This window comes from Rhipicephalus sanguineus, chromosome 10 (genome assembly GCF_013339695.2).
Source record: "Rhipicephalus sanguineus isolate Rsan-2018 chromosome 10, BIME_Rsan_1.4, whole genome shotgun sequence".
Lineage (NCBI taxonomy): Eukaryota > Metazoa > Arthropoda > Arachnida > Ixodida > Ixodidae > Rhipicephalus > Rhipicephalus sanguineus.
Genome location: NC_051185.1, coordinates 5,591,684 through 5,617,879, shown reverse-complemented (window position 1 = coordinate 5,617,879; position 26,196 = coordinate 5,591,684). Strand labels below are relative to the sequence as shown.

The following is a 26,196-nucleotide window of genomic DNA, read 5'->3' as shown; positions in this document are numbered from 1 at the left end:
TTCATTGCGAGGACCTCGCCACAGCAGACTTGATGCCTTAGGTTAGCATACGAGGGTTTATCGTTCCGCTGACGCCTCGTGCAAAGATCACGTGCCACGCGACGCCCTCTGGCAAAAAGGAGTGTCCACATTCACCGCCTGAGCTACGAGCGGCGCTGGCTAACACTCCCAGGGATTACATGCACAGAAATACCAAACGAAGTGGACGGGGAAGCGCCTTCCGTCGTAGCTCAATTGGTAAAGCATCGGGCGCGTTATTCGAAGGTCGTGCGTTCAGATCCCCCTGACCGAAAGGGTGATTCTTCGTCCACGTCAATTCATTTCATTTTACGTCGCAATTAGTACACTGCAGTTAAAGACAACAATTAACGTCCTCTATGCTTTGCATGGCCCAATTGTTTGATTCATTTGGTTGTGTATAATATACAGCCGAGCCCCTCGGAAAAAATCACCCTTTTTTCGTACATGCAAGAAAACTATCAATAATAGATTCTGCAAAAGAGAATGTATTAATTTTTTTTACTACATAAACAGGTCAGTTGGTTGATTCAACAAACACACTGTTTTTTCATGTGTCGTATCTATTTGAAAGATGTGTTAATACTATTATATTTTTGTCCTTCACTTCCCTTTCGTTAAATATAAATTTGGGGCACCCGTGATGCTATGTGAAGTCTGTTCCTTTTCTTAATAAAAATAATTGCCCCCTTTGGGGCACGTTTTTATCTCAGAACAATAGTCTTCATCTATCTTACGTGAATTTTCTGGCTTTAAAGCCCCGCGTCTTGTATACGTTCAGGTCATGAACAGCATGCGCGCTACCAGCGGGACGCGGCACCTTGACAAGAAATCGGCTCGCGCCACTCAAAAAATGACTCCCCGAACGGTGCAAACTGTTTTTAGATCGTAGAGTAAAAGTGACAATTTCGCCGCAAGGGCGAAGCAATGAGCGCAATAGCAACAAATTGGAATGTTATACGACGTAAAGCTAGCAGCTAACTACTTTGGCATCAGACCTGGTGTAGCTCAACAAAACGCTGGCGTAGGGTAACGCGAGCGAAGCGGTTTTTCGTTCCGTCTGTCGCTTCAACGCAAACTGAGCTGTGGCAACAAAGCACGTTCCAAAGTATGAGCCGTTTGCTGATCCCTCTCAAGATAAAGCACACGCAAGTGCGCCCCGACACTCCGAGTACGCAGTTCCTGCTGGAACCACGCAGCCCCCCCCCCCCCGCTCTTATGTGCATTTCGCGCGACTGAAGACGGCGTGCGCGTGTCCCTTCGGCTTGAGCCACGATCTTCGACTGCCATCACACGCTTTCACTCGCACATAAAACATGCGACGCGCGCGGCGATATTATCACCCTAGGACTTTATGCGGAACCTCACGGTGACAGCAGAAATGCGCCTGGTGTGTCCATAATTGCTATCGGAATGAAAGACTCTTTTTTCCGAAACTTGATCAAAGCTCGGCTTTACTAGCTTCGTTTGTGCTTCTTCTCGTATAACGCAACTATAAAAAGAAGGCCTTTCGTGAAGAACGTAAATTATCGTTTTGTATTCACTCATTCGCACCACTAGACTAGAACACATTGTTCTGCAGAAATTATCTTACGTTCTTAACTAGATAGAATCGTGGCTGGCAAAGTGAACTCGGAAGCTTCCCTTATGCCTGCGGGCTCTTCCTTTTAAAAATATGGTGCTAATGGGATGTGACAATCAGAATACGCAACGTTCAACACGTGGTAGCCTCAGGCGGTGGTACTTATTACCAAGCTGCTTTATACCTGGACGCGATCATTAGTTAAAACAAACATCGGCACGCCACTTCGTGCCGTGCATTGCTACATACGAAGGACACGCGCTTGGTTCATCGAGCTTTGCAAACGGCGCATGACGTGAACAGCGCAGCACCGGAGGGTTCATCTGTAATTATCGTCCTGAGTGAATATAATTCATTCAGCTCCATTATCTTTCGATAGGGGCACCCAAATTACTCTCAACGAAGACTAACGGCGTTGTCACACAGGATGCAGACGAACTAACCCGTTCGCTGTGTCCGCTTCATTTAATGTATTCTGCTCATAAGCTGTGCTCGCTATCGACACAAGATCCAAGATTCTAAGTGCACGTGGGTAACCGGATTAGTTCGTCACGGTAATACGCTCTCGGCGTTTCTGAAAAAATGAGTTCGCTGATGGGTCTTCAGAACGCAGACTCTTCGACCTGCATTAAAAGAGATACTCTTGCGCTGTGCTGTCGAAATGTCCCCTCCAGCTAGAAGTGTCATTTCGTGGTACCTAGTGTTTGCGTAAGCTCCCTGTACATAGTTTTTTTTCTTCTTGACTGCTGTACTTTCATCCACTGTATATTGTTAAATGCGACAGCGGCAACTGTTTTCTCAGCACACGTGTCTAAGGTCAATTGCTTCAAAAGAAGTAAGAGTCCTCGACCATCGAGAGAATTCACGACACTTCGGAACAAATCAAATTTTGCACCTTTTCGTCGACTCCTTTTCGGCAAGATGCTCCTAGTTCAGCGCGAACTTGGCTAGTTGTATCCCTTAGCTGTGGTTAAAGCAGGAATTCATCCCGCTGATGGCTGTGTCGGCGAAACTATTTTCGCAAGTTAGTTTAACCTTGTGTCGGCGCTTGAGTGCGTGGTGTATCTTCCATGGTCGTTGATTTGGGCTGTTACTGTAGATTTCGGTCACCTGTTTTCTCGCGTTAGCTATTGCCTTCGACTTCCTTGCACTGAATGCCGGCGGTCCCCACCGGTGGCAAATTGTTATTTTGTTTACTTTCATTTCGATTTATCTAATAATTATAATTACTACATAAGTTAAAGCCAGTAAATATTGCCTCTTATGTTTTCCTTAGCTCCATTACTTGTTGCCGTCATTTGGCTGGGTCTAACGAACTTCTTTCGACCGTCTAAAGCGTAATTAATAAAATTACCTCCTCGTAAAGCTTTAGGTTGTCGATGTGTGAGGTCGAGGACAATGGCACACAACACGTTCGATAGTTCCACGTCTTTATTTTTAATTCGGCATGACTGCTCTCACCTTGTAGCTAATCGTCTGACGAAAAAAAAAAAGGCTGATAGTACGGTCTGAAAAGTGTGGTACGGTCCGGAAGTGCAAGCACTCAAGAAAGCGTCTCAAACAGCTGGCTTGCTACTGGTAGCTCTAGGGTATTGAGTTAACGTACTCACTGAGGAAACAAGCACGCATGAATCTAGTTTCACTGCAAGAAAAACCGTGAAAATTCGACAAGCTATGTCACTGCTTGCTCTAACTGTGGAAATGTTTAAAGCCGAAGTAATCCCTGGGGATTCGTCGTCCGCACTTTCTAGCCCCGCTGCGAGAGCGAGGCCTGAGGAGAGGGAGGGCATGGGTAAAGCTGAGCGTGTTGAGCGTGTTAGAGAAAAGGTAGCAACGTGGGAGAGGAGGAGAGCAAAGGCGAAAGTTTGGCGGGAGCAGAGCATGTGGCGTGCAGAGAAGAGAGCGGGGGCGCAATCGCCTATATCGATGAAAGCAGTCGACCAATGGTAGCGCGCGCTCGAGCACAGGTGGTGCTGGTGAGAGAGGAGGTAGGGCGCGCCGAGCGTTGGCGAAAGCAGAGGAACGGCTCGCTGATGCCACCAGCTCAGCTGTGCAGCCTTCATGACGTTAAGTCAGTTGAAGCTGCACATAATTTTCTTTTTATCTGATAGACTTTCTGACCTGATGGATGAACTGGCGGATTACAGCTCGTGTATTCTTTTGTGGATGCAGGAGGCCACTCCACAATCGTGTGTAACAATGTTACACAGTACCGGACGACTAACTAACATGCATAAAAAGTTCCTATGGGAGAGATACGAAACGGCTTCAAGGAGAAAGATATAAATTAAGGTAGGTAGGTCAACCGCGGCATCCTGCTTGTTTCCATACCCTGGAGGATGGGGGAAAAGACGTTGAGAAGGAGAGAGAGAGAAAGTGCATAGAATGCTCTAGCGATAAAGCGGTTAGCGCAAAAAGGTGATACTAAGCTGAAATATCACTTTACTCAAGCAACGAAATCCGCCGCAGCCTCGCAATAGAAAACTAAATCGAAAACAAAACAAAAAAAAAGATTCTATTTGCACCTCATTTCCTTTACCCAATAATATCATAAATGTCCGCACAGATTGTTTCTTCTCCCGGACTGGACCTGACAAATCTCAGAGAAGCTGGTGTTTTCGGCCTGGGCGGATCGTTACACCAAATGATCATCTGGGTTTCCGACTGCATGGACAAGCCTCCCGCATTCTTCAGTGTGTTCGGTTTGTGGAGGTTGCCATGCTAACTATAGATTATAATAATAAGAAACCCTTCAAAATCCGATGTAAACACAATGTCAGGTTTTAAAACACCGCAGAGGGTTCGATACCTCCCATAGAGAGCTCTCTGGCGCCAGTGAGAACTTGTAAGTTTCGACACAGCTTTCTTTCTTTTCCTTTTTTTCGTTCTTGTTTTGTGAGAGAACACCGGTGGATATATAAGAGTGGCACAGAAATCTAGTCTGCGGCAACAATCTCCCTTGGTTGTTTCTTTGTGCGCGAAAGATACAGCAGACAAAACGTGATGAACATGACATTTTTTTTTTCTTTTCACCGCACATTTTTTCGTTGAACTGCTCGTTGTCACTGTCATCCGAAGGATGCTGACCGCATCCGTGGGCCTTTTTTTGCTCGTTGCTTCGGTACTTAATCACTGCGATCAGACGAGCACGCTTCCCATCCTGTGTCCGCTGCGCGCATCAGGGCGATATCAATTGTATCGCGCTGAAGAATGCAGATCACATAGTCTATAGCTGTCGGCAAGTCGCCGCGCACGTCATTGTCGCATAGAGCAGATTCGACAGTGCTACAATGGACACAGAATGACTCACTGCGTCAGTGTGATGCCTTCCCCGTCCTTTATAACACTATTAAATCTACTCTTAATGGAGGTGCATACAAGTCCACATGAGCACACTGTAAAGGTGAACATATCTTGCTCGCAGCTGTCTGTTCACTACCTACCCACGATGCTATAGCCACCATATTCTGTGTCACTGAGTACGAGGAAAGCTGATGACTTGCGGAGGATGTCGATGAAGACCTTACTGCCGGAAACACGAACACTACACTTCTTGCGGAGCACTCGCTCACAGCCTTCAATTCGGAAGCCCGACCATTGCGTTGCAAACGCTGGAGTGTCCATCCTTCCACTGCTCTGTGCCAGAGTGAGATGGCAACTGTCTTCCCAAGAAGAAAATACAGTGGTTCACGTGACCGCCGAGCGTTGGCGAGGTCATGACCACATGTGAACACTCTTTGCTTCTTGATGATCGAATGTCACACCGCTGCGGACCAGCCGCCGAGTTTAGTTTTCTTTGGCCGCAAGGTGTCCTAAGACTTTGGTTACTGTCTTCTCGAGAAGACAAGGTAGCACGCGAGAGCCGCCAATGTGACGCTCAGTGCTTGGACTACTCGTGTAGAACAGCTGCTGCAAGTGGGCTCGTCGATCCTGTACCCGGCACAGTGCGTCGAAACAAGGTAGCCACCAGCCTTGACGATGATGTCTTCAGCAAGCTCGGCCGCTTCTGCGTTGCAACGCCGGAGCACAGCAGCCTTGGCACAGTTCTTGTATCCGTCCATCTGGCTGCATGAATAAATTAAAGACGGTTAGCGAGAATGAAGAACGTTCACGAAAACCGTTTACGAAATCTAAAACTGTGTCCCAAACTTGAAACAGTGTGGCCGGAGGATTTGTGCAGTGGTTGCCAGGGACTCGATGTTCTTCACCCAAGTGACACGTGGTAACCAAAAATCAACACCATACACAGAATCACGCCATAAATATTCAAGCTCTAACACCAGCTTCAGTTTAAAGGGACTGCTACAGTTACTAGTCCAGTCGTTGTTTGTGCCACTTCTCTCTTCTGTTCTTCGCTTCCTTAACTAGTTTCAGTCCTCAAGAATGTGTACCAATTGACCTAGATCACAGTTCTATTGCCATAGGTGTTGTTCACTATTGGGTATCGGTGTCAGTTGTCTGATAGATCACGCTTTCTTTATAATGAAAGCACAAGAAATGTTTTCGATTTATTCTATTGAATAGTAATGATGCTTTCTGGTTGAATATTACACGCCCGAGTGTCTCGATGAGATCCGCTACAATGATTTTATTATTATATTAGCAGCAATATGACACAGACAAAAAAAGACGCGCAGGATGAATGCCAGCTTAAACTATTCATAGCCTCGTTCTTAATGGAAACAAACAGTGGAGCGAACATTCACGACATCGGCGGGAACTTGCCAGCAAGACAGTCGTATCTTCTCCTGTGTGCTCAGCATCTGCCCTTGAAGCTCGGCTCGTTGCGCCATGTAGACCGCTGCGCAGTAATTGTAGTCGTCTTGCAACTGCTTGTAGCACTTGGAATGCTTCAGGTAGGCTGCACGAGAAAAAGAAAATCGGAAGTGCTGCTGGCGTACGTAGCCATTTTACCTATGTTTAGGGACACGTTTTTGCGTCACATGTGGGACACGGTGTTTGAAATACTGAAATGCTAGAGTTCTATTTACGGTTACAAAGTTCCTTTAGCACCTTCGCATCAGTCATCACCATCCACTTTTAGTTTCAGGGTATACACGCTTGCAGTATTTTTATGGAACCTTGCGTTGGAAGGAGGCTATTTTTCAATTTATTTTATTTGTGCATGATCGTGCTTCCTTTGTTACGAGTGACAATAGTAAAAATTCTAGTAGCTTGTTCAGAGCTCGTTGCATGGCTATTATTGCTTCGTTGCTTTTGTTGTGATGTACTAAATGTCCTGATAGTTACGAAATCAAGTTCTTCATGGTCGCACCGGGCCTTAATACGATGAACAATGGCACTGATCTGCTTTTGGAATGTAGGGGTCTTTACCGAAATCCTGGCGTCTTTACATTACACGTACATTACTGCAAGGCAAGTGTTTCATGTCCGATAAGGCTGCAGCCTCTCTGGTCCTCTACGAAAGATTGAGAACATTGAGGCTCACCTGCTACGATGCATGCGTTTTACCATTCCATCTATGCTTGCTGAACGTTATTGACTGCACGCATTTGAAGTGTTGATGGTGCGGGTGAAAACTAGTTGGGCGAGAAGCGGAAATATGTTGCATGCAGTTAAAGTCAACATTTCGATTTAATACGAAATATTACACCAAATACAACTCATAGGCAACGATAGAAGTCGTAGTAAGTGACCTTCGGTCAATTTTGACAACTTCGGGTCACTTAAGTTCAACCGAAAACACGGTACGCGATTGTTTTTGCACTCTCTCCTCGTTCACCTGTGATTTCAACAGTTGAACTGAGTGGCCTAAAGCCACAAAGCCATTGTGCATAAAATTATTAAGAGGTTTATACGGGTGTTATACGACGATCACTATATCTAAACTAAGAGCTACGAGCTAATGTCAAATGTATCCAGAGCGGATAATTGCGTCAAAATCTTCATGTGATAAAGAGCGCACAGTGCGCATACAAAGAGTGGGACTCGTGGAGTAAGTGTTAAGATGCTCCCAAGGTCTAGTTTGTCACACCGCAGACGCCACAAACTCTATAAAGTACGGAATTTACAACTGTGCGCAGGTCCACCATGCTATTTGCATGGCGAAAACGTTGACACAAAGCCCAGTACAAGCGTAGATTAAGGACCATCGAAGAAACTACGTGTTATTGATCCCCGGGAAGAAAACTATAAAGTGAATGTTTACGTTAAACACCGCAGAAGCTTCCGTTCTCGATATGAACTGCAATGCTCGACTCTTGTCTGTGAACGCTTATACGTTATGCATTGTGATTTGTGTTTCCCCTTATTTTTACCTTTCTGTATTTCTCTCTTCTTCTTCTTCCGAGTATTTTTTTCTTTCTTTTTTTCTTCTTCTGTCCAAGCGGGCGGGAATATGTAAGTCTATTTTAGGAGACAATTCCTCGCCTGCTTCTTTCAATCTTTTTTTGCTGTTTTTATGTTTGCTTGAGAAATAACAACACTGCTATTAATAATAATAGTTTCTGAAGCACCATGGCGTCCACATGACTGTTCTCTTCTACAAAGTATTGCGTTTTTTCTGCCCGTTGAAGCAACGATTTCGTCCGTTTTCTACAATATTTAGTGGGAGAAACGGCGCGACAAAGACGAGGACGAAGAAGACACTGGACGAGCACTGTAATTACAGCCGAAACTTTATGACAACAACCACTCGTTCGCACGACATCGCGCCGTTTTTTCAATGAAAACTGTCACGTTGGCGTGTTAATTTTTTCCTGTCGCTCGTTAATCTTTTTTTCAGGTCTGGCTGTATCTGCTTTCACCTGTTTGCATTTTACTATGGCGTGAAAGCTGCGCGCGCGCGGTGTTAATCAAGTGCATGTGCTAACGTTCAGTGACAATGTAAATTGCATTCCTGGTGCTTTTCGACGGGGCAGTTTTGACTGAAAAGGCGGCGCGGTGTTGTGCGCTGTAAAAAAATTGGGGAGGGGCGAAGCATGTGGGGAAGGGTGTTGCAGTGCCACTAACCGTGAAACTTGTGGAGGGGTGAAGCATGTAGTGTGCGCCAGTGTTTCCCACAGCAAAATCACCGCTAATGGGCAGTGAGAGACAGCAGGAAGATTCGACGCAGATACCCGCAGTCTACTTTTTGTTAACGTGCACGCTGCGAATCTTTATTGTTCAACTACGCACAAGAGAGATCTCCCATCGGCACTGCATTACAGGTCAAGATCCAGTGCCTATATATACGCGGTGGCCGTTGTGCAGCGCGAGCAGTCGGTTTTTAAATGCGAAGCATTTCTTAGCGAACCTCAGGCACTTTGGGCGGTTCTGTCTACGTATCTATCTGTCCAGCCGCCTACGTCTGGGCGCTGTCCCGGTCGTTTCCATAGGTTGTAATATGCCAAAATTTGCATAGCATAGGATGAGTGTATGACGAACACGATTCACTGGTGATGACATGAATAACGCAAAATACCTGTCGCGTACGTCATGAAACCATTTCTCTCAGTCACATGTGGCACATACCCGCATACCAGAGTTCATGTTATGCGGGTATATGCCACAAGTGATAACAGAGTTTCAATCAACGCAGTAACCGCGAACATACACATTGACACGGAAGGAAAGTGATAATAATAGTAATTGTTGGGGTTTTACGTCCCAAAACCACGATATGGTTATGAGAGACGCCGTAGTGAACGGCTCCGGAAATTTTGACCATCTGGCATTCTTTAACATGCACTGACATCGCACAGTACACGGGCCTCAAGCATTTCGCCTCCATCAAAATGCGACCACCGCGGCCAGGATCGAACCCGCGACCTTGGGGTCAGCAGCCGAGCACCGTAACCACTTCACCACAGTGGCCGACGCAAGGAAAGTTACGGAGCTGAAGACAGAGCACCCCTGGAACACGCTGGGCTACCATCCACTCGTCCACGTGGTCCGCAACGTCGACCACGTGGAGTACGCAAAAACCGGGGTGAATACTTCCTACAATAACTCTGCGGAGCGGACCATGTGCCTCATGATTACTGGTGACTTCAGCATTGATTTATCAAAACACAACAACGCCTGGTTCTTAGACGGCATGAAAGACAGCTCGGATGCGGACAGGGCATCGCAAGACCTCGGTGCCACATGCAGGAAAGGAGGCGTCATAGATGATGTCTTCGTAAAAGCCATCCGCGGTTTCCACCAGCTCTACTATACCTCGCACTTCACTACACTTAGACCGTTCGTAGCCTCGATCACGAACGGATCCGATAACAAGTCCTGTCCAGCTGCTGGTGCTCACTTATCACGGTGATGATGATCTTATTCAAGAACTGCCATGAACCCCTTCCACACATGCACACGAGTTCGTGAAGCGTGCGCGCGTTCTCCGTCATAACGGATAATTATAAGCATAACAACCGTAACGCAACTCTAACAACTGCAACTGTGACTGTTACGTACGTACAGTGCGCCTGCGAGTGCCACTATATCTAGGGAAATTTTTCTGAATACAGCTTAGTTGCGAGTAGCGCCTGTCCTATGCATCTGTGTTCCTTCATTGTCCTATCCTGACCAGTATTGACCAGTATTGAATATTAAAAGCACAACATTTTAGCTTACTGCGTCTGGTGTTGGTAACACCTATGTTGCTGTTGGCATCGTTAAGCAACTGTAAACGACTGGTTATATGACACGTGTGCGACTCTTCAAAATGTGGTATACGCTTGTTTGTGCGTATATCATTTGCACATTTCTCTAGCGTCATTCCGTAACGTTTCGCTCAATGTGAAAAATTGCACACAGTCACCTTCCTGCGCATGCTTCGCATAACATCGATTCCCATGTTACGTGGGATCTGCCGAACATTTTTTTTTTCAATCAAGAAACTCGCTAACAGACGCTGCCTGCGTCGGCGTTGTCTCTCGCGGGCGAGGGCGCATTTTCGTTCCTTGCGAGCTAGTAGTTCAGCGTTCATCGCAGAAAGAGCGTTGCTATAGTCAACGCGCCGTTCGCTCTATCTCGCCACAGGGCGAGCGCTGTGGTGGTGACGCCCTCTCTTTCCCTCAAGCAATTGCACCGTCCCGACAGCAGACGACGATGCGCTATGCACGCCGAGACCCTAAGGTACTTCGCCCCTATACAAGTGGTTGTTGCAATAAAGTTTCAGTTATAAGTACAGCGATCGGCCAGTCTACCGTGTTTCCTTCGCCCTCGCCTTTTTTTTTTTTGCGCTGTGTTTACCCCCCCCCCCCCCCGCGAAGCATGTACCAACTCGTCCAAATCAAAGTCTTGTTTCCTGGGTGTAGGAAAAAATGTCCCCGGAATATACGTCCCCGGAAGATACGTCCCCTGAATAAACGTCCCCGGAAGAAACGTCCCCGCTGGCATGGCTCTCTAGGAAAAAAAGTCCCCAAGTGAAAAATTTACCGAAAAACGAATCCTGTGCGAACTCACTTGACAAAACACTGCATTCTTTATTCGACCTTTCGCAAATTTTCGGCCACATTGTGTTCGAAAAAGAATGAATGTAATACCGAATCGTATGTAAAATAGCCCTCAGGAAATCTTCAATTTTCGTAGTCCCGGCAGTATAGTCCTCACACAGGTTGCGAACACACTGCTGCATGGCCATGACCGCTGATTTGCGCTTCTTCTGTGGGAGTGCACCGACTGGAGACTGGTCATCTTTCTTTTTATTGTTACGGTGGCTTCTTCCGAGCGCAAGGCGCCAGACCCTTACAAATATACATTTAGACACTCTATAGACTAAACACATTTTTAGACCATCTATAGACTGTCTAAATCTGTTTTTGTAAGGGGAGGCCCTCCACACTGTTGGGCGGCTGTGGTGCGCGATGCTTCCCAGCCTTCTGTTCCAGGCCTCCGCATAATTTTTCGTCCTGTGTCCTCCATCAACAGTGGCCGAGTAGGCGTTCCACATAGCAGTAAACTTGAATTTCATTGAACTGCAATCTTCGCGCGGATCTTTCTTTTCTTTTTTTTTTTGCAGTGAGAAATGAACACTTGGCGACTTAAAGGCGCAACGTTTGAGGGCCCCCGTATGGGGACGTTTTTCCGACAATGCAAATGGGGACATTTTTTCCAGGGACATTTTTTCCGGGGACGTTTATTCAGGGGACGTTTCTTCCTGGGACATTCATTCCGGGGACGTTTTTTCCGGAACCCCTTGTTTCCTACAATATGTACCATCCTCACAATCTTCACATCCTCAAAGCAGTGCCTATCAGTAAAGGCAATTGTATTCAGCACGAGGCGAATGAAGTACCGCGTGATTATGGCGGCATGAAACGGCACGCTGAACTCACTCAGTCTGAATCGAGACCCTTCCTGACAGAAGTCTTCGATGAGTTGAGCAGCTCCACTGGTGAGCCGTCGGTAGATCTCGCGCTGTCGCTCGTTGAAGCAGCGCCGCGTGAATCCGTTCACGCATTCCATGGCGTCCGTAAGGTGGCTGCAATGTCAATGCAATTCAGGTGTTTATTTTCCAAGCCTACAAGATTCAATGCGGGAGTCTTAAGTGCACATCGTAGTGCGGAGCTCAGAATTAATACATTGTTGGGCAGTGCAAAACAAGACGACGCTCTAGAGAAAACACAGGACAAGCGCTGGTCTAACAACTGAAGGTTTATTCAAAGGACACAGATATATACAGTGAATCCCGTGAGTTGATTACACATAAAATAACACGTGCCCAAGAGCCATCTATGAATACAATCTCTTGTTCAGAGGGTGACACCAAAGGCTGACTTACGCAATTATCGTTCTTAGCTATGTGATATGTCTCGGATATTTCCCTTGCCCTTTGATCATGATACTACATGAGGATGGTGGTTCTCCCGAACACAGGTGCGGATCCGCAGCATCATGATCAAAGGGCAAGAGAGGTAATGGAGGCATGCTAAGAATGCATAAATCAGTCTGCGGTTTCACTCTCCGAACAAGAGATTGTATTCATAGATGGCAGGCACGTGTGTTTTTATGTGTAATCAACAACGTGATTCACGGTATATATTTCTGTCCTTCGAATAAACCTACAGCTTTTAGACCAGCGCTCGTCCGGTGTTCTCTTTCCAGTGTTACCTTGTTGTGCTTTGCCCAAAAATAGACATGTTCCAACTCGCCCGCATATCGGTTATACTTCAGAATCAATGTTGACCACCCGGCACTCTAACGCGCAACAGAATGAGAGTATCTTCAACAAAACATTGGTTGAGCCTTGTTGGTACATACCTTCTAAGGTGAAAAATACAGCGCATAAACCAAGAATAAATGCATTGTTAGTCAGCATCAGTTCCTGTCTTGTCTCCTCTGTGGTCTTTCTTAGTTTGCACTGTGATGTTCCACCTTAAAAAATCAGTCGAAGTACGCGAGCGCTTCTGCAATACCATACAACAGCTCGCACACGGAACTCGACACAAATAAGCGGTAAAAAAAAAGTTTCACTTTCGAGCCGGCCTAGCCCTATAAGCTCTGGCGTTCTGTGAAAAGGTCACAAAAAATAATCCCTATAAATCGTGGCATAAGATTATTAAGAAATTTTACTCAATAACTATTCCCGCCAGGAATGTCTCCTGGTAGTATCAATGGCAGTGCCGAGTTTAAAATCATGCAAAAAAATATAACTACCTCTTCTTTATACTAAAAACATAGGAGATCTATTTTTATGATTTAGAAGAGTGTGACGTTGGGCGAGTTGGTGCATAGCTTAATGAAATATTTGCGGCGCAAGTGAGACAAGCAAGGAAACGAGAGAAGACAGGATAGGGCGCCAGACTTTCAACTAGTTTATTTTCCGCACATCACCAAAATATATATGGTTCCACATATGCGCACAAAGAGGGGGCGCAGCACAAGCGACTGACACATAGCACAAACAAAAAAAAACCTATCGCACAGCGCTATCTAAAAATAGGCAGCTTGACAATGGCATGTAAGGCAGAACCGCTGGTTCTGCCTTACATGCCCAAGATTGCCCACAATTTGAACAAAGCTGCAAACAGGCATGACGTTCCAGTGGTCTTCTCGGCCCCCAACAAGCTCTCGAAGCTTTGTGCCCGCATTTCTTCGCAAAAAGCCAAGCTTTCATGCGAAAAGACGCACACCCGGCCAATTCTGCGTTGCATGATGGGCGCTGTTTATGAAATTCCCTTGAGCTGTGGCAACTCGTACATAGGCCATACAAGCCGCTAAGACTTGTGTGGGTTCACACCTGCCGTTCCATTGTGCTTCGTGCGGCTGCGCGCCACTGCTCGGGGAAACTCGTGGGTATGACGAAGCAGGGAAACGTTAGCACGTGAAGTGATTGAGGCGTATCACATACAGAAGAAGGGGAATCAATGCGTCAGTGTCCCTTCGATCACTTTGTACAAGAAGGAATGCCTATTTCTAGATAGCGCTGCGCGATAGCTTCTTTTTTCTGTTTGTGCTATGTGATAGTCGCTTGTGCTGCTCCCCCTCTTTGTGCGCATATCTGGAAACATATATATCTTGGTGATGTGTGGAAAATAAAGTAGTTGAAAGTCTGGCGCCCTGTCCTGTCTTCTCTTGTTTTCTTGCTTGTCTCAGTTGCGCCACAAATATTTTACTTTTGTGATGCAGTGTATTATAGTTCGCTGTTTTTTGTTTAACAACTAAATACGTACGAAACATAAATGTCTCATACTGTTGTATTATAACTTTGCCACCGCAATGCATTGCTTATCACAGCTTGTCCTGATGACGCTAATTATTTTCTTTGATTAATGTACTCTATGTTTTCTGTCCTGCACTGCTCTGTACACAGGGGATATGGGAGCTTTGTCAAGCTGCTTTCTAACGGCTTTTACTCTCACGTGCCTCAAGCATGTGTGTAAACATGCTTGCTGGAAATAAACTAAACTAAGCTAAACAAAACTAAAGTAAACTAAACTAAACGCGCGTTTTATAGCGCTTACGCTTCTTCTCCTTCCTCATGACGGCCCACGAGGAAACACCGTAATTTGAGTAGCCGCACTGAGCCCATTGGGGCACTCACTCGCATATCCGCTTCAGCTCGGCCTCAGTGGTGGCGAAGGCGAGGCTCTTGTTGCGTGACAACAGGTCCAGCTTGCGCACGCACTCGGTCACCACCTCGTTGTGGCACGAGCCATCGCTGACGTCATCAACGCCGGTGTCGTTAGCTGCCCCACTGAATCGTTGCACGGTGGCGGCCCAGCACGTCTTGTCGTACCATCCGCAGTTGCCAAGCAATACTGCGCCTGCAACGATGTTTACGGGGAAATAACTGTTAAAATTTCAACGAGTTGGTACATCATAGTATGGTCGCTTGGGCTAGTTGGTGATTCAATACCGACATGTTTCCACAGCCAAAATTGAACGAGGACAGAGGAGAGGAGCACCTGTGTTGTGTCCTTTCCTTTGCCCTCGTTCAGTTTGCGCTGCGCAAACATGTTGGTACTTCATTGCAAAAGAAAGTTAAATCGTGGGGAAAAAAACGAAAGGACGAAGAGTATCCACACGGACAGGAGCTGGGTACGGTGTTTGGTACTCATTCTAAAAAGATAGGGCGTACAAACACAGACGCATGAAGAAGTCAATGAATACTTACCAACTAGCTCAGCTCTCTGTTATTCTAAGTGTTCGGTACACTGTGTGTACGTGAAAGGAGGGAAAGATATACATAAATAATGTTGTTTTACGTGCCAAAAAGGAAAACCAGCTCCGAAATTGATGCAAAAATGTAAATGAAGCGATGACGTGCTTCTCACAACGGCCTCCCATTGGTCCCCGGCATTCCGGGGCTAAAAGTGGGAAGCAAGCAGTTCTTTGAATGCAAAATCAAGGGTCCTCGTTTGCTATTATCGTCAAAAAACGTGCGTAGCCATAGCACGGCGCATTAAAAATGACGTGAAATGTCCGACTGAGTGAAGGTATGGGGCGGGATCAAGGGGTGCCCCCCCCCTCCCCCCATGCGCACGCCGATGGCAATACACAAGACGAAGGACGAGGTCGCTGCGTCTTTGTTCTCTCGTCCCTCGTGTTGTGTTTTGCCCTTAGTATCGTTTATGAATTAGTTGTTGCTGTAGTTGTTCTTGCTGTCACTTCTGTGGTTATTAGTGTGGTTCTTGCGGTGACTGTTGTCGACAATGTTATTGTCGCTGTTGTCTTTATTTTCTTCGTCCTCATCGTCGCTATATTATCGTCGTTCCTGGAAGCCCCCTTTCTTTATCTTCTTGTCTTTTTTTTTTTTTAGTTCGAATAGAGAGTAATCGAGTTTGCCGATTTTACAACGCAAAACCAGTTAAAAAAAAATAAAGAAGCATTAAAAACGAGTGACAAGAGGCAAGAAGGCGACAACACGAGAGGTTACAGACAACCGAAGGTATATTGAAAACAATGAAAGCAAAACGGAAAAACAACTCGCCCAGCAACCTATCCTTCCATTAACGAAACTATCTGACGTCGACGAAGTGATATATATAGATGTCATAGAGAACGCACAGATTTTTGCTGCATAGCTTGTCTACTTATACACAGCGTTTATGCCTCCGGTAATCAGCTTCTCTTCATAGAAACATTGTTTTTGTCGCGATACCACCGTACCCTGCCGGAGACTCGGAAATGATTCCTGATTGGTACGTTCTTTTTCCTTTTTGTTACCTTTGTCAGGCTCGTCTCAGACGCTCTCTTTTAAAAGCGAAACAAACCGAAACGTGTTTTAGTGGTTTTCTTTCTGTTTCAATCATATGTTTAGAGAAGAAAATTATGTTATTGGTGTTGACGGTCTCGCATTAAAACCCGACGTGGTCGCTTAGCAAGTAAGCGGTCGGGCTGCTTAGGTCAAGGACACGTGTTCGATTCCCGGCCACGGCGGCCGCATTTCGGTGCGGGAGAAATGCAAGAACACCCGTGTACCTAGAGTTAGGTGAACGTTAAAGAATCCCAGGTGGTCAACATCAAGCCGGAGCCTTGGCACGCAAAACTCCAGGACCAGCGAGTGACAGTCGTGTCTTGGGTGTGAAGATCCGCACGTAATCTCTCGCTCTGGGATGAACATGGCGTATTAGGGGGAATATACGATGCACCCAGATGCCCTAATGGCCGCTGTAACGCCAACATTAATCGCGAAGGTTCGCATAACGACGAAGTATTGAATGCCTTTGCCAACGTTTTTTGTCTCGCCTTCGGGATTAGGGGGAAAAAGAACTCGCGTGGTCCCTCGTGCATTCGCCTAAGAAGACTCGGAGGTGAAAGCCATTTGGTGTGGCTGTTTTACCGAGTACTCTATATCGACCTCCAACATGCACTAATAGTTAGCCCGCACTAAATAACTCTATGCTCACTTAGTTTGCTTTAGTTATAATCATATAATTAACTTTGACCATTTAACTCTCTTAATTTGCTTTGATTATCGTTATATATAAGCACAGTCACGCTTTCACTCGTACGGCTTTCGCTCCCCTAGACGTCAGTAAGCCTAGTCGCAGGAACGCCGCACTTTTTGTACTATCCAAGCGGCCGGTCCCGCTCCGCGGAGGCTTTCCATGACGTCTACTCTGCTGAGCCAGCCCATCGTCGTCTTTATCTGCTTCTTCCTCGCCTCGGTTTCAGGCTTGTCCGCTACGGTGGATCAGTTACGGTGCTCGGCTGCTGACCCGAAGGTCGCGGGTTCGATTCCAGTGGCGGCAGTCGCATTTCGATGGAGGCGAAATGCTAGAGGCCTTTGTACTTAGATTTAGGTGCACGTTATTCGTTGCAGAATTCGCGTTGCAGAATTCGCGGAGCCTTCCACTACGGTGTCCCTCATAATCATATCGTGGTTTTGGGACGTAAAACGCCATATATTATTATTATTATTATTATTATTATTATTATTATTATTATTATTATTATTATTATTATTATTATCGGCTTTCGCAAAGACGAAATGAGCGTCACGCGAACGCCGCAAAGACGAAGCTCACGTGTGAGGAGCCACGAGGTGCGCGGTTAGTCTCTTGTCATTCATGTGCTCTTTTTACTGCACGCCGGCTTTTTGCCACATGACCCTTATCCTGGGTCATTTAAGGCTTTCGCCTTAGTAGAAAAAAAGTAAAACAAGTTCGCGCATACTATTTGTGACTAATGTGCTGTTGCATATCACTGTGTTTGCACATCTTGCGTTCTATACTGTACGACATATTTTGTACCTTTTTCTTTTACTTTGTTACTATTGCATATTTCGCCCGCTAAGCTAGGAGGAGTAGCCGGTGCCACCATAAAGGCATCAACCTCTGCTATTCATCATTTCAAAAAAGAAAGAAAAGTAGGGAGAGTCGAATTCACATAGTTCGTAAGTGCTCTGTAGTCATTGGCCAACGTGCTTCGGTAATTATATGCCCCGCGTCACGATTGGCTAAAATATTCCTTTACGAACAATTCCAGAGCAAGATGTTCTTTTTATGTGTGAGTACAAGCCCTGGCCCTTCGACAATTGAAAAGGATAGAAGAGTAATCAAACGATATGTGCATGCGCTGCTGACAGGCCCGAGTCACGGACAGTAACAAGATTGATCGAAGTGAATGTGTTCCTTTTAATATGAACCAGCCCATGTTTTTGAAGTTCTGGCATTTCGTATACTTATAACGTGGAATAGGAAAGGCAAAACTTAGAGCATTATGTCCGGGTACGAGAACCCGGACATATTGCTGAAACTAATGAGAATCTGTGTCCCGAGTCCGTAAGCACGTATCATAGCAGAAGAAGAGCCAAGACTAAAGCCAAAGCTTTCAAGGAAGGTCATATGGTCCATTCCACTTGTGTTCACCCAGAAAAAGAATCAGAAGCCAAGATAGGAAATTTCAACGTAACAGCGCGATATTAGCCGTAATTCATTTCAAAGGTCCTCGGTAGATGCGATTCTTTTCTTATGTTCTAATCACCGTTTTTCCCATTTGCCGACGAAGCAATATGCGCTGTACAAGCAGCACGGCGGCTCTTATATCGCGTAAGACAACGTCGGATACTCAGCAAAAGAAATAGGTAATAGCTTCTCTTTACAGGTCGATAGTGTGATGAAATACCGTCTGGTCGCGCAAAAAGATATGAAGAAGGCGTTACTGTGTCGCGAAAAAACGCTATTCCCAGTCTTTCCTTATTGTCTCTACAAGTCGGTACAGCGTGGTAATCATTATTTTTGTGTATGTTTTTTTTTTTTTTTGCGTCAGATGTACGGTTCTTTAACCGAAGCAACATTGCGATGATTCGTGTTCGTCATGGTTGACCAACTGTCGCTCACAGAGCCGAGGCCTTGGACGGACAGCGACGACTTGAAGAAAACAGTGAGTGTTAAAGAAAAAGATAAGGGGCAAGGGGGGGGGGCATGAGTAAGCAAAAAGAAATTCCTCTCCTTTCTTCTGGGATCCTTTCATCTCCTGCAGTTGAACCCTGTCGCAATCTTAGTCGAAGCGGCTCGTGCTGCCTCGAGACTACTGAAGACACGGCCCTTGAAAAGGCGAATTAGACATTATCGAAGCCCTCGCCGAGCAAGAAGATGATGGTCGAAGTGGGCTGCGTTGCAGGAGCACTGCGAGAGTGCACAGCAGCGACGTACAAGAGGACACTGACGCTTTGCGAACCGTTTTTTTAGAAAATCCCATGTGACGCAACCCCGCACTCGCTTGCATAACTCTCCTACATTGGCACTAACAGCCTCCCCCTCCTCTCTCTCTCTCTCGCTATATATATAAGAGACGGAGACGAAACAGGGGCAGTGTGTGTGTGCATATTAGAGAGAAAGAGGGAAGAAGCCCGAAAAGAAAGCAATGGTCAGGGCACCCTGTGTCTGGCCTTGGAAAGGTCCCGTAGCTTTACTGAGCTCTATTCTAGACGTTGAGCATCTTGCAAGCTAGCTCTGGATAGCGTCAGGTGCTATCTCAAGAATGCTTCACGCTTGACGAACCTCAGAAGCTATCGACCGCTCGCTAAACTTGCCCTCGAACCTAACGCCACTGCTCGGGCTAGAAACGTCACGTTTCTTGCCAAACAAAAGACAGTTTCGTAGTCGCTTTGCAGTTTACTTATCGTGCCGCAGTCGTTTCTGCTTTCGATTAGGCCGCTGTCCTACAGTAAGATGAATACCCTTAGCGAGGCAAAAGTATTCACAATTTTATTTATTTATTTATTTATTTATTAGCCTCCGTTCTAGTTGCGTGTTTGTCATCATGAACTCATACCAACATGGCCAAATGGCAGTTATCCTAAAACGCACAGAAGAGCTCCTAGAGAAGGATCCCTGAATGCCGTGTTCGGGCTAAAGACTACACAAAAAACGCGTTCCGCTGAGGATTGTCGTGACCATGCACCTAATATACTATTTCACTGCAATGAGCACTTTCAGAGATATTTCACAATTTTTCTGAGACAGAGATTACGAAAATTATTGTACCTGCCCCAGCAGTGTACGAAACCAGCTACACTTCCTGCTGCGAGCGCAACTGTCAGTGGCGCACTCTTATTTTTGTCAAAATCCAAGTGATTTTGGATTTAGTGGCGATTTTCGAAACTCACTAAAGAGCTCGCCACATTGATGCACTTGGTATTTTTTCTATACTTGTTTCAGCTTATCACTGTACTGCTATTTATCGTTGATAGTAAATACTGGTATGATTTCAGTCACATTTTGTGTGACTTTGGAATCCTCGAAGTAATTACAAGTCACTTAACCCGTTTTATTCGTAGTAGCTATTGTTGTACCGCCAGCAGCATAGTATGCGAACCTACTTTTTCCAGAGCACTTATTTCTCCAGAGCTGCTTGCCTTGTCAGATGAAGCACATACATACATACATACATACATACATACATACATACATACATACATACATACATACATACATACATACATACATACATACATACATACATACATACATACATACACACACACATACATACATACATACATACATACATACATACATACATACATACATACATACATACATACATACATACATGCATACATACATACCAGGGCTGGGCAGTATCGCGATACAAGAGTATCACGATAGTATCTTAGAGATACTCTCTAGTATCTGTATCACTGTATCGAGATACACTTGCAAAATGTATTTGTGTCTCAGTAGGGAAATACTTTTACGATGTAACGATTATATCGCAATACAGTGCAGGACGCGGGTATCGCGTTACTTTTGTCGCAGAAATGAGCTAGCGTGTTTCCAGTGGTGAAGGAAGACATTTTTGTCCTAATCCAAGCAAAGGTGCGCCTCCGATTGGCGACGCAGTGATGGCGGCGAAGGGTTCCCCACACGACAGAACGGCCCTTGTGGTAAGGCGCCCGACGCTGCTGACGGCAGAATCGAGGAAGCAGTATGCTCTGCCGGCGAAAGTAACTGTCTCTCAAGGCAGGTGTCGCACCCCTAACTTTTTTCGGGTAGAAAGCCATTTGGTGAGTTCGCGAGTCTTGTCCTGAGGCCGAATCGACGCTGCCTAAATGACAGCCTATTTGAGAAGCTGCTGTTGCTGAAGTGCAATTAACGCACCAACCTTCTCAGCAAAACGGACCTTGTGTCTAGAATAAATATATACTTTTTCTTAACGCACTAGCGTTCACTAGTGATTCGTGCGATATTCTTGACTTGCAAGCTTCAATGCGTTGGAACATGAATCCCAGCATTATCCTGCACCTAATACATGTCATAGGGGAGCATCAGCATCCTCGAAATAAAAGAATATTCCAGTATTTCGTATTATTGTATCTGTATCCCTGTAACTGTATTCAAAGATACTTTTTTCGTCTTTGTGCCAAAGTAATTAGAAAACATCCCGTTACATCAAAGACAAATGTATCTCAGTATCTGTATGTTAGGCTTCTAGCACATGTAGTATTTCGATATCTGTATTCCGAAATACTTTTCTGAGTGTCTCTGCCAAGCCCTGACACGCACGCACGCACGCACGCACGCACGCACGCACGCACGCACGCACGCACGCACGCACACACACACACACACACACACACACACACACACACACACACACACACACACACACACACACACACACACACACACACACACACACACACACACACACACACACACACACACACACACACACATACACACACATTTCTTACGAAACCAAGTGTCTACAAGGACCACCTCCCATTATCAGTCTTTTCCATCAGCAATAACACCAAAACTAATAAAGATTTCGCTGAATTTACTCAGTATCCATATTGCTTGCTTGGCAGGAGGCACACTTCAATACGGGTTAAACGCCAAAAGGCTACATGCATTCAAAGGGACGTTACAGAATCACAGGTGCTCGAAACTAAACCGGAGTTCTCCACTAAGACCTCCATCCTAACCAGATGTTCAGTCCGGGATATTAAATTTCGTATTTTTACGTTGCTTTCTTTTCTTCTTTTTTTTTTTGCTACTGATGTTTCTTGGCAGAAACAATGTCTCACTTACTTTCTTTTCCCTTTTTAGGAAGGAAGTGGGGGAGGAGGATTTGGAAGAGGGAGGGGCTTTTCCCTTAGATGCTTCGGTCTTGAAAAAATATATATATTAATCGCCAACATTGCAGCAATCTTGCTCAAATATTTTTTCTAACGAAATGAGCAAAAGAGCGAGCTTATTTTTTCATTATTTCTTTGTTTTCGCAATGAGGGCTTTCATCTACAATTTCTAGTCCTGTCTCTATAGCCGAGTGAAATGATTTTCTGTTATTTAAAAAAAATTCTTTAGTTATACAGATGAAACGATACTGCTAATACTGCGAGCTGAGCTACTGAAATATCATTCAATGTCTGTGCTGTCTAGCCACAGAGAGAGAGAGAGAGAGAAATAGATGAAAAGGAAACGCAGGGAGGTTAACTGGCGCGAGTGACCGGTTTGCTACCCTGCACAGGGGTGGGGATATAGGGGTCAGAAAGAGGACAGAGAGAGAGTGAGATAAAATGAAAACGAAAAAAAAAACGCACGCATGCACACACACGCAAGACGTTCCAGTCAGAGCCGTTCTGAGAGACCAGTTGAACGCAGAAAGCGCAGTAGCGCTTGCACAGCCTTTTTCTGTGACGTTTGGTCCGGTCGATGGCGCAGGATTCTCTCTTCCGACAGAGTGAGGTCGTCCAACTTATCGAGCGCGTTGCAAAGTGACTGTCTCTGTGAACAGTACTGTGGGCAGTCGCACAGAATATGTTGAATTGTTTCATCACTGCCGCAGTGGTCACATGATGCGGTGTCGTCCATTCCTATGCTGCACACGTACGCGCGCGTAAATGCGACACCCAACCATAACCTGCACAGGAGGGTAGCGTCACGTCGGCGAAGGCCTGGAGGAATTTGAAAGCTGAGAGTCTAGCCACAGAGGATCCACACTCATCTAGGAAAACGTCTTAGCATAGAAAGAAGACTTTTTTTTTTTGTGGGATTGGGGGGGGGGGGGTGTTTACAACGACCAAATAAAAATCATAGTGCCAGAAGACACAGAAAGGCACAGTACTTGTCTTTGACATTGTCAGTTTGCGCAGTTCTTACTTCTACGTCTTCGCCGACTGTTGAACCAGAAAGATCTGAGAAATCTGAGATGACGTCCTATTGCACTATTGTGTAAAGTGCTGCTGTTTAGCGTTTACAAGAACAGCAACTTTACTGTGAGCGCATGCGCGCGCTTTGAGAAAGGAAGCGGTAACAAAGACGAATTCTAAAGATCGCAGAGACAAGAATAAAAACGGGGAGGTCTCGGGGCGGGATCTTCATTAAGGCGAAAGCCTTAGTGCCTCATCAAGCGCGAAAATTGACCGTCGGCGGCGTCCCGCGGCGTCGGTATCAACACGAGTTATGCAATATGTCACCATCACGTAATGACGCCACCATATGACGCCATCATGACGTCACATAACCTGACATCACATGAAGACGTCATCACATAACATCGTCTCTTGGACAAAGATGGGTCGATCACAGAGGCAGCGAAAAACCAGATGTGATGCTACCGATGTGCAGTGCGAAGCCACGTTAAGTGCAGAAAGCTTTCGGAGGGGAGCGGGGAAGGATCAATAGATCGATTTAGAAGGAAAAGAAGAAAACGGCTTTCGCCTTCGAGACGTCTTAGGCGAATGCATAAGGGACCCTGTGAATGTTTTTGTGCTTGCTTCGCTGTCTCTCTATCTCTCTCTTTACTATTCTAACTTTCAATCTCCCCTCTCCCCTGTGCAGGGTATTCTAAACTGGTTAACACCCCTGCCTCTCCTCTTTGTCTTGTTTTTCTTCCTTGAATCTCGGAGCGCAAAGCGTGAGGAAAATAAAAAGGGGAAATGAAAAGCGAGAGAGATGAGAGCCGGACGGAAAGCGAAAGCGTAATTGGAGCGGAACAAGAACGTCGGTTTGGCAACCGCTAATAGATTTATCTGGGAGACCGGTCTAATGGATTCGCTCCTCGGAAGTTCCCTCTACCTTGCTTTGCACTCGTAGCTCAGTAACGGCTTCCACCACTGCGATGGCTCGGCCCGTAGAAGGGTTTCCCTGTGAGAACATGCGCTTGATACGCAAGATCGAAGACAGTCTTTTCTCAGTGTTGTGTTCGAGGTGGCCTCTATTGTCACTGTAGACCACTTAGCGTCTCCGCTCCAAAGGAGACCAAGGGTAAATCGATAGCAGGAGTGTGCGTACAGATAAGATCGGTCCCGGTCACCATTCTCGATTTTGATGAAATTTGCTGTAGGCCTAGGCATTAGACCCAGGACAGTGGTTTCGAAGTTAGTTTTGTGAAAAAAAAAATATGTTCGCCTGAAAAAAAAATATGTATATAAATTTTGGCCGCCAATAAACGCTTTTCCGCCAATTTCTCGATTTCCGAATAATGAACCGAGGGTCCCACTACAGTTCTTTTACTTTGGGACCTTCGCCTGTATATTCGCTAATCTTGTATTACCTTTTGGAATCAATAAACTGAAACTCAAACTGAGCGCACCAAGGGAAACAACAGTGCAGTTCTTGGTCACAATATTTATTCCCTTCAAAGAACAAGTGAAATACAATCCTATCAGCCTATTATTTTTTTTACTTGTTGAAGCACTTTTGACGAAAAAAGCCACAAGCATGACCAATCGCACAAGTTACCTGTATTTCAGGAATTTATTGCTGCAAACAAGTTAACTGAGGATAATACCAATCGGTACATATTAACTTGGATATCTGCCCTTTCTTTTAAAATTATTTCCGTGGTTTTATCGCGCTCCATTTGACCCCATAATTGTGCCTAAACGTAAGTGGTTTATCGAAAAATGCCGAAGTTTGAAAATATATTTTTCTCAATAAGGCCATTTTTAATTTTTTTAAATCCCCCTGATTGAAGTAAAGGACGTCACCTACAATTCTGCGAAAAAAAAGGCGTTTTATTATTTTGGTTGCTAACAACTTACAATGCATCACATGTGACCAAGTCAGCCTAGCGGCCGCGCCGTTCGTTATGCGCTGAAAATCGGATGAGTTGTTCAAATTAAATGTACGCGACATAATCGCGAAGCAACAGCTCCACAAAAAGAACTGAGCAGCCAGGTGTCATGGTTCAGCAAGCTCTGCCTTGCGATAAGCCGCTTGACGAACCCGCAGTGCGGCCGCTTGATGCTGCGGGCGCTCACGTTACATGAATGCCGCTTCGAGTGCGGACGAGCTCCGCTTGCGTGCCAAACTACGCTCAAAACAAACTTCAAAGCCATTGTTCTAGGTCTAATGCCTAGGCCTACAGTAAATTTCATCAAAACCGGGAATGGTGACCGGGACCTCGTGTTCGATCTTATCTGGACACACCCAGGACTCGTTTGCTTGTGCGTATGTGTTTTCGCTGGCTATTCGTGGATTCCCTACCAGGGTGTCGCTAACACTCCCCACATCTTAAGGCGAAAGCCTTTGTTGTCTCATACTCGCGGCGTCCGTCCGTCCGTCCGTGCCTTGAAACGGTGCCAACTGTGGCCTCTCCCCGTCACACTGTCTCAGCAATCCCGTGATGGCACAGCGGCGCATAGCAGCAGTTGCGCTTTGCGCAACTGTTGCGCAACGCGGCGTCGGTGTCCAGCGGCGGCATCCGTCCGTGCCACCTCACACCCTCTCAGCAATCACGTGATGGCACAGCGGCGCGAGCGGCAACTCCTTCGTTGGACGTCTCGTTGCAGCAGTCGAATTAGTCGTATGGCTCCCAAGCGGCCCGGTGATGATTCCACGGCAAGCGGTTCGGAGAAGCGCCCCAAGAATGTGGATTCCCCCGATACCATCGCACAGTCAGTCGAATGGCCATAGGCTTTCGCCGAACACACTTTAGAATTTACAAAGTATCCTTCAATTTTTTTTTCACCTTCAGCAGCTGCACTCGTGTCAACGTGTAATCTCTCGATGGGACGTCAACAAGATCATGTGATTTTGGTGGAAATATCTGTGCATTCGGGCAGCTTGCGAAAAATACACGCAGGAATTACGTGCAGCACCTGGACAAGTTAACAGTGCGCAGGTTGCATTTTTCCATGCCCAGTGCACGGTTTTGATAGCAGTTGCATTTTTTTTTATTTCCCGCCCACCATGACGGCCGTGGCGGTAACACCGGTGGCATGAATGCGCATCGAGCGTTCGTATAATTGATATCGC

At 45.9% G+C, this 26,196-nt stretch overlaps 1 protein-coding gene across 1 annotated transcript; it reads right to left on the bottom strand.

Moving 5' to 3' along the window:
* Positions 1–4,622: 4,622 nt before the first annotated feature.
* Positions 4,623–14,994, bottom strand: LOC119406891 (uncharacterized). The gene is made up of 5 exons (XM_037673663.2): positions 14,895–14,994; positions 14,580–14,802; positions 11,872–12,017; positions 6,322–6,461; positions 4,623–5,661 (listed from the first exon to the last, which is right to left on the bottom strand). Exons 1-5 carry the CDS (start codon positions 14,992–14,994, stop codon positions 5,425–5,427), a joined length of 846 nt encoding a protein of 281 aa, XP_037529591.2. The 3' UTR covers positions 4,623–5,424.
* Positions 14,995–26,196: the final 11,202 nt, after the last annotated feature.

What these genes read in the sequence shown, in the direction of transcription:
- LOC119406891 (XM_037673663.2), bottom strand. Translation starts at nt 14,994, where the DNA reads ATGTTTGCGCAGCGCAAACTGAACGAGGGCAAAGGAAAGGACACAACA. An exon ending in TTGGCTGTGGAAACATGTCG is followed by an intron (nt 14,803 to 14,894) that starts GTATTGAATCAC and finishes ACATCGTTGCAG; the next exon opens with GCGCAGTATTGCTTGGCAAC. An exon ending in TACGACTGTCTTGCTGGCAA is followed by an intron (nt 5,662 to 6,321) that starts GTTCCCGCCGAT and finishes TCATGCAGCCAG; the next exon opens with ATGGACGGATACAAGAACTG.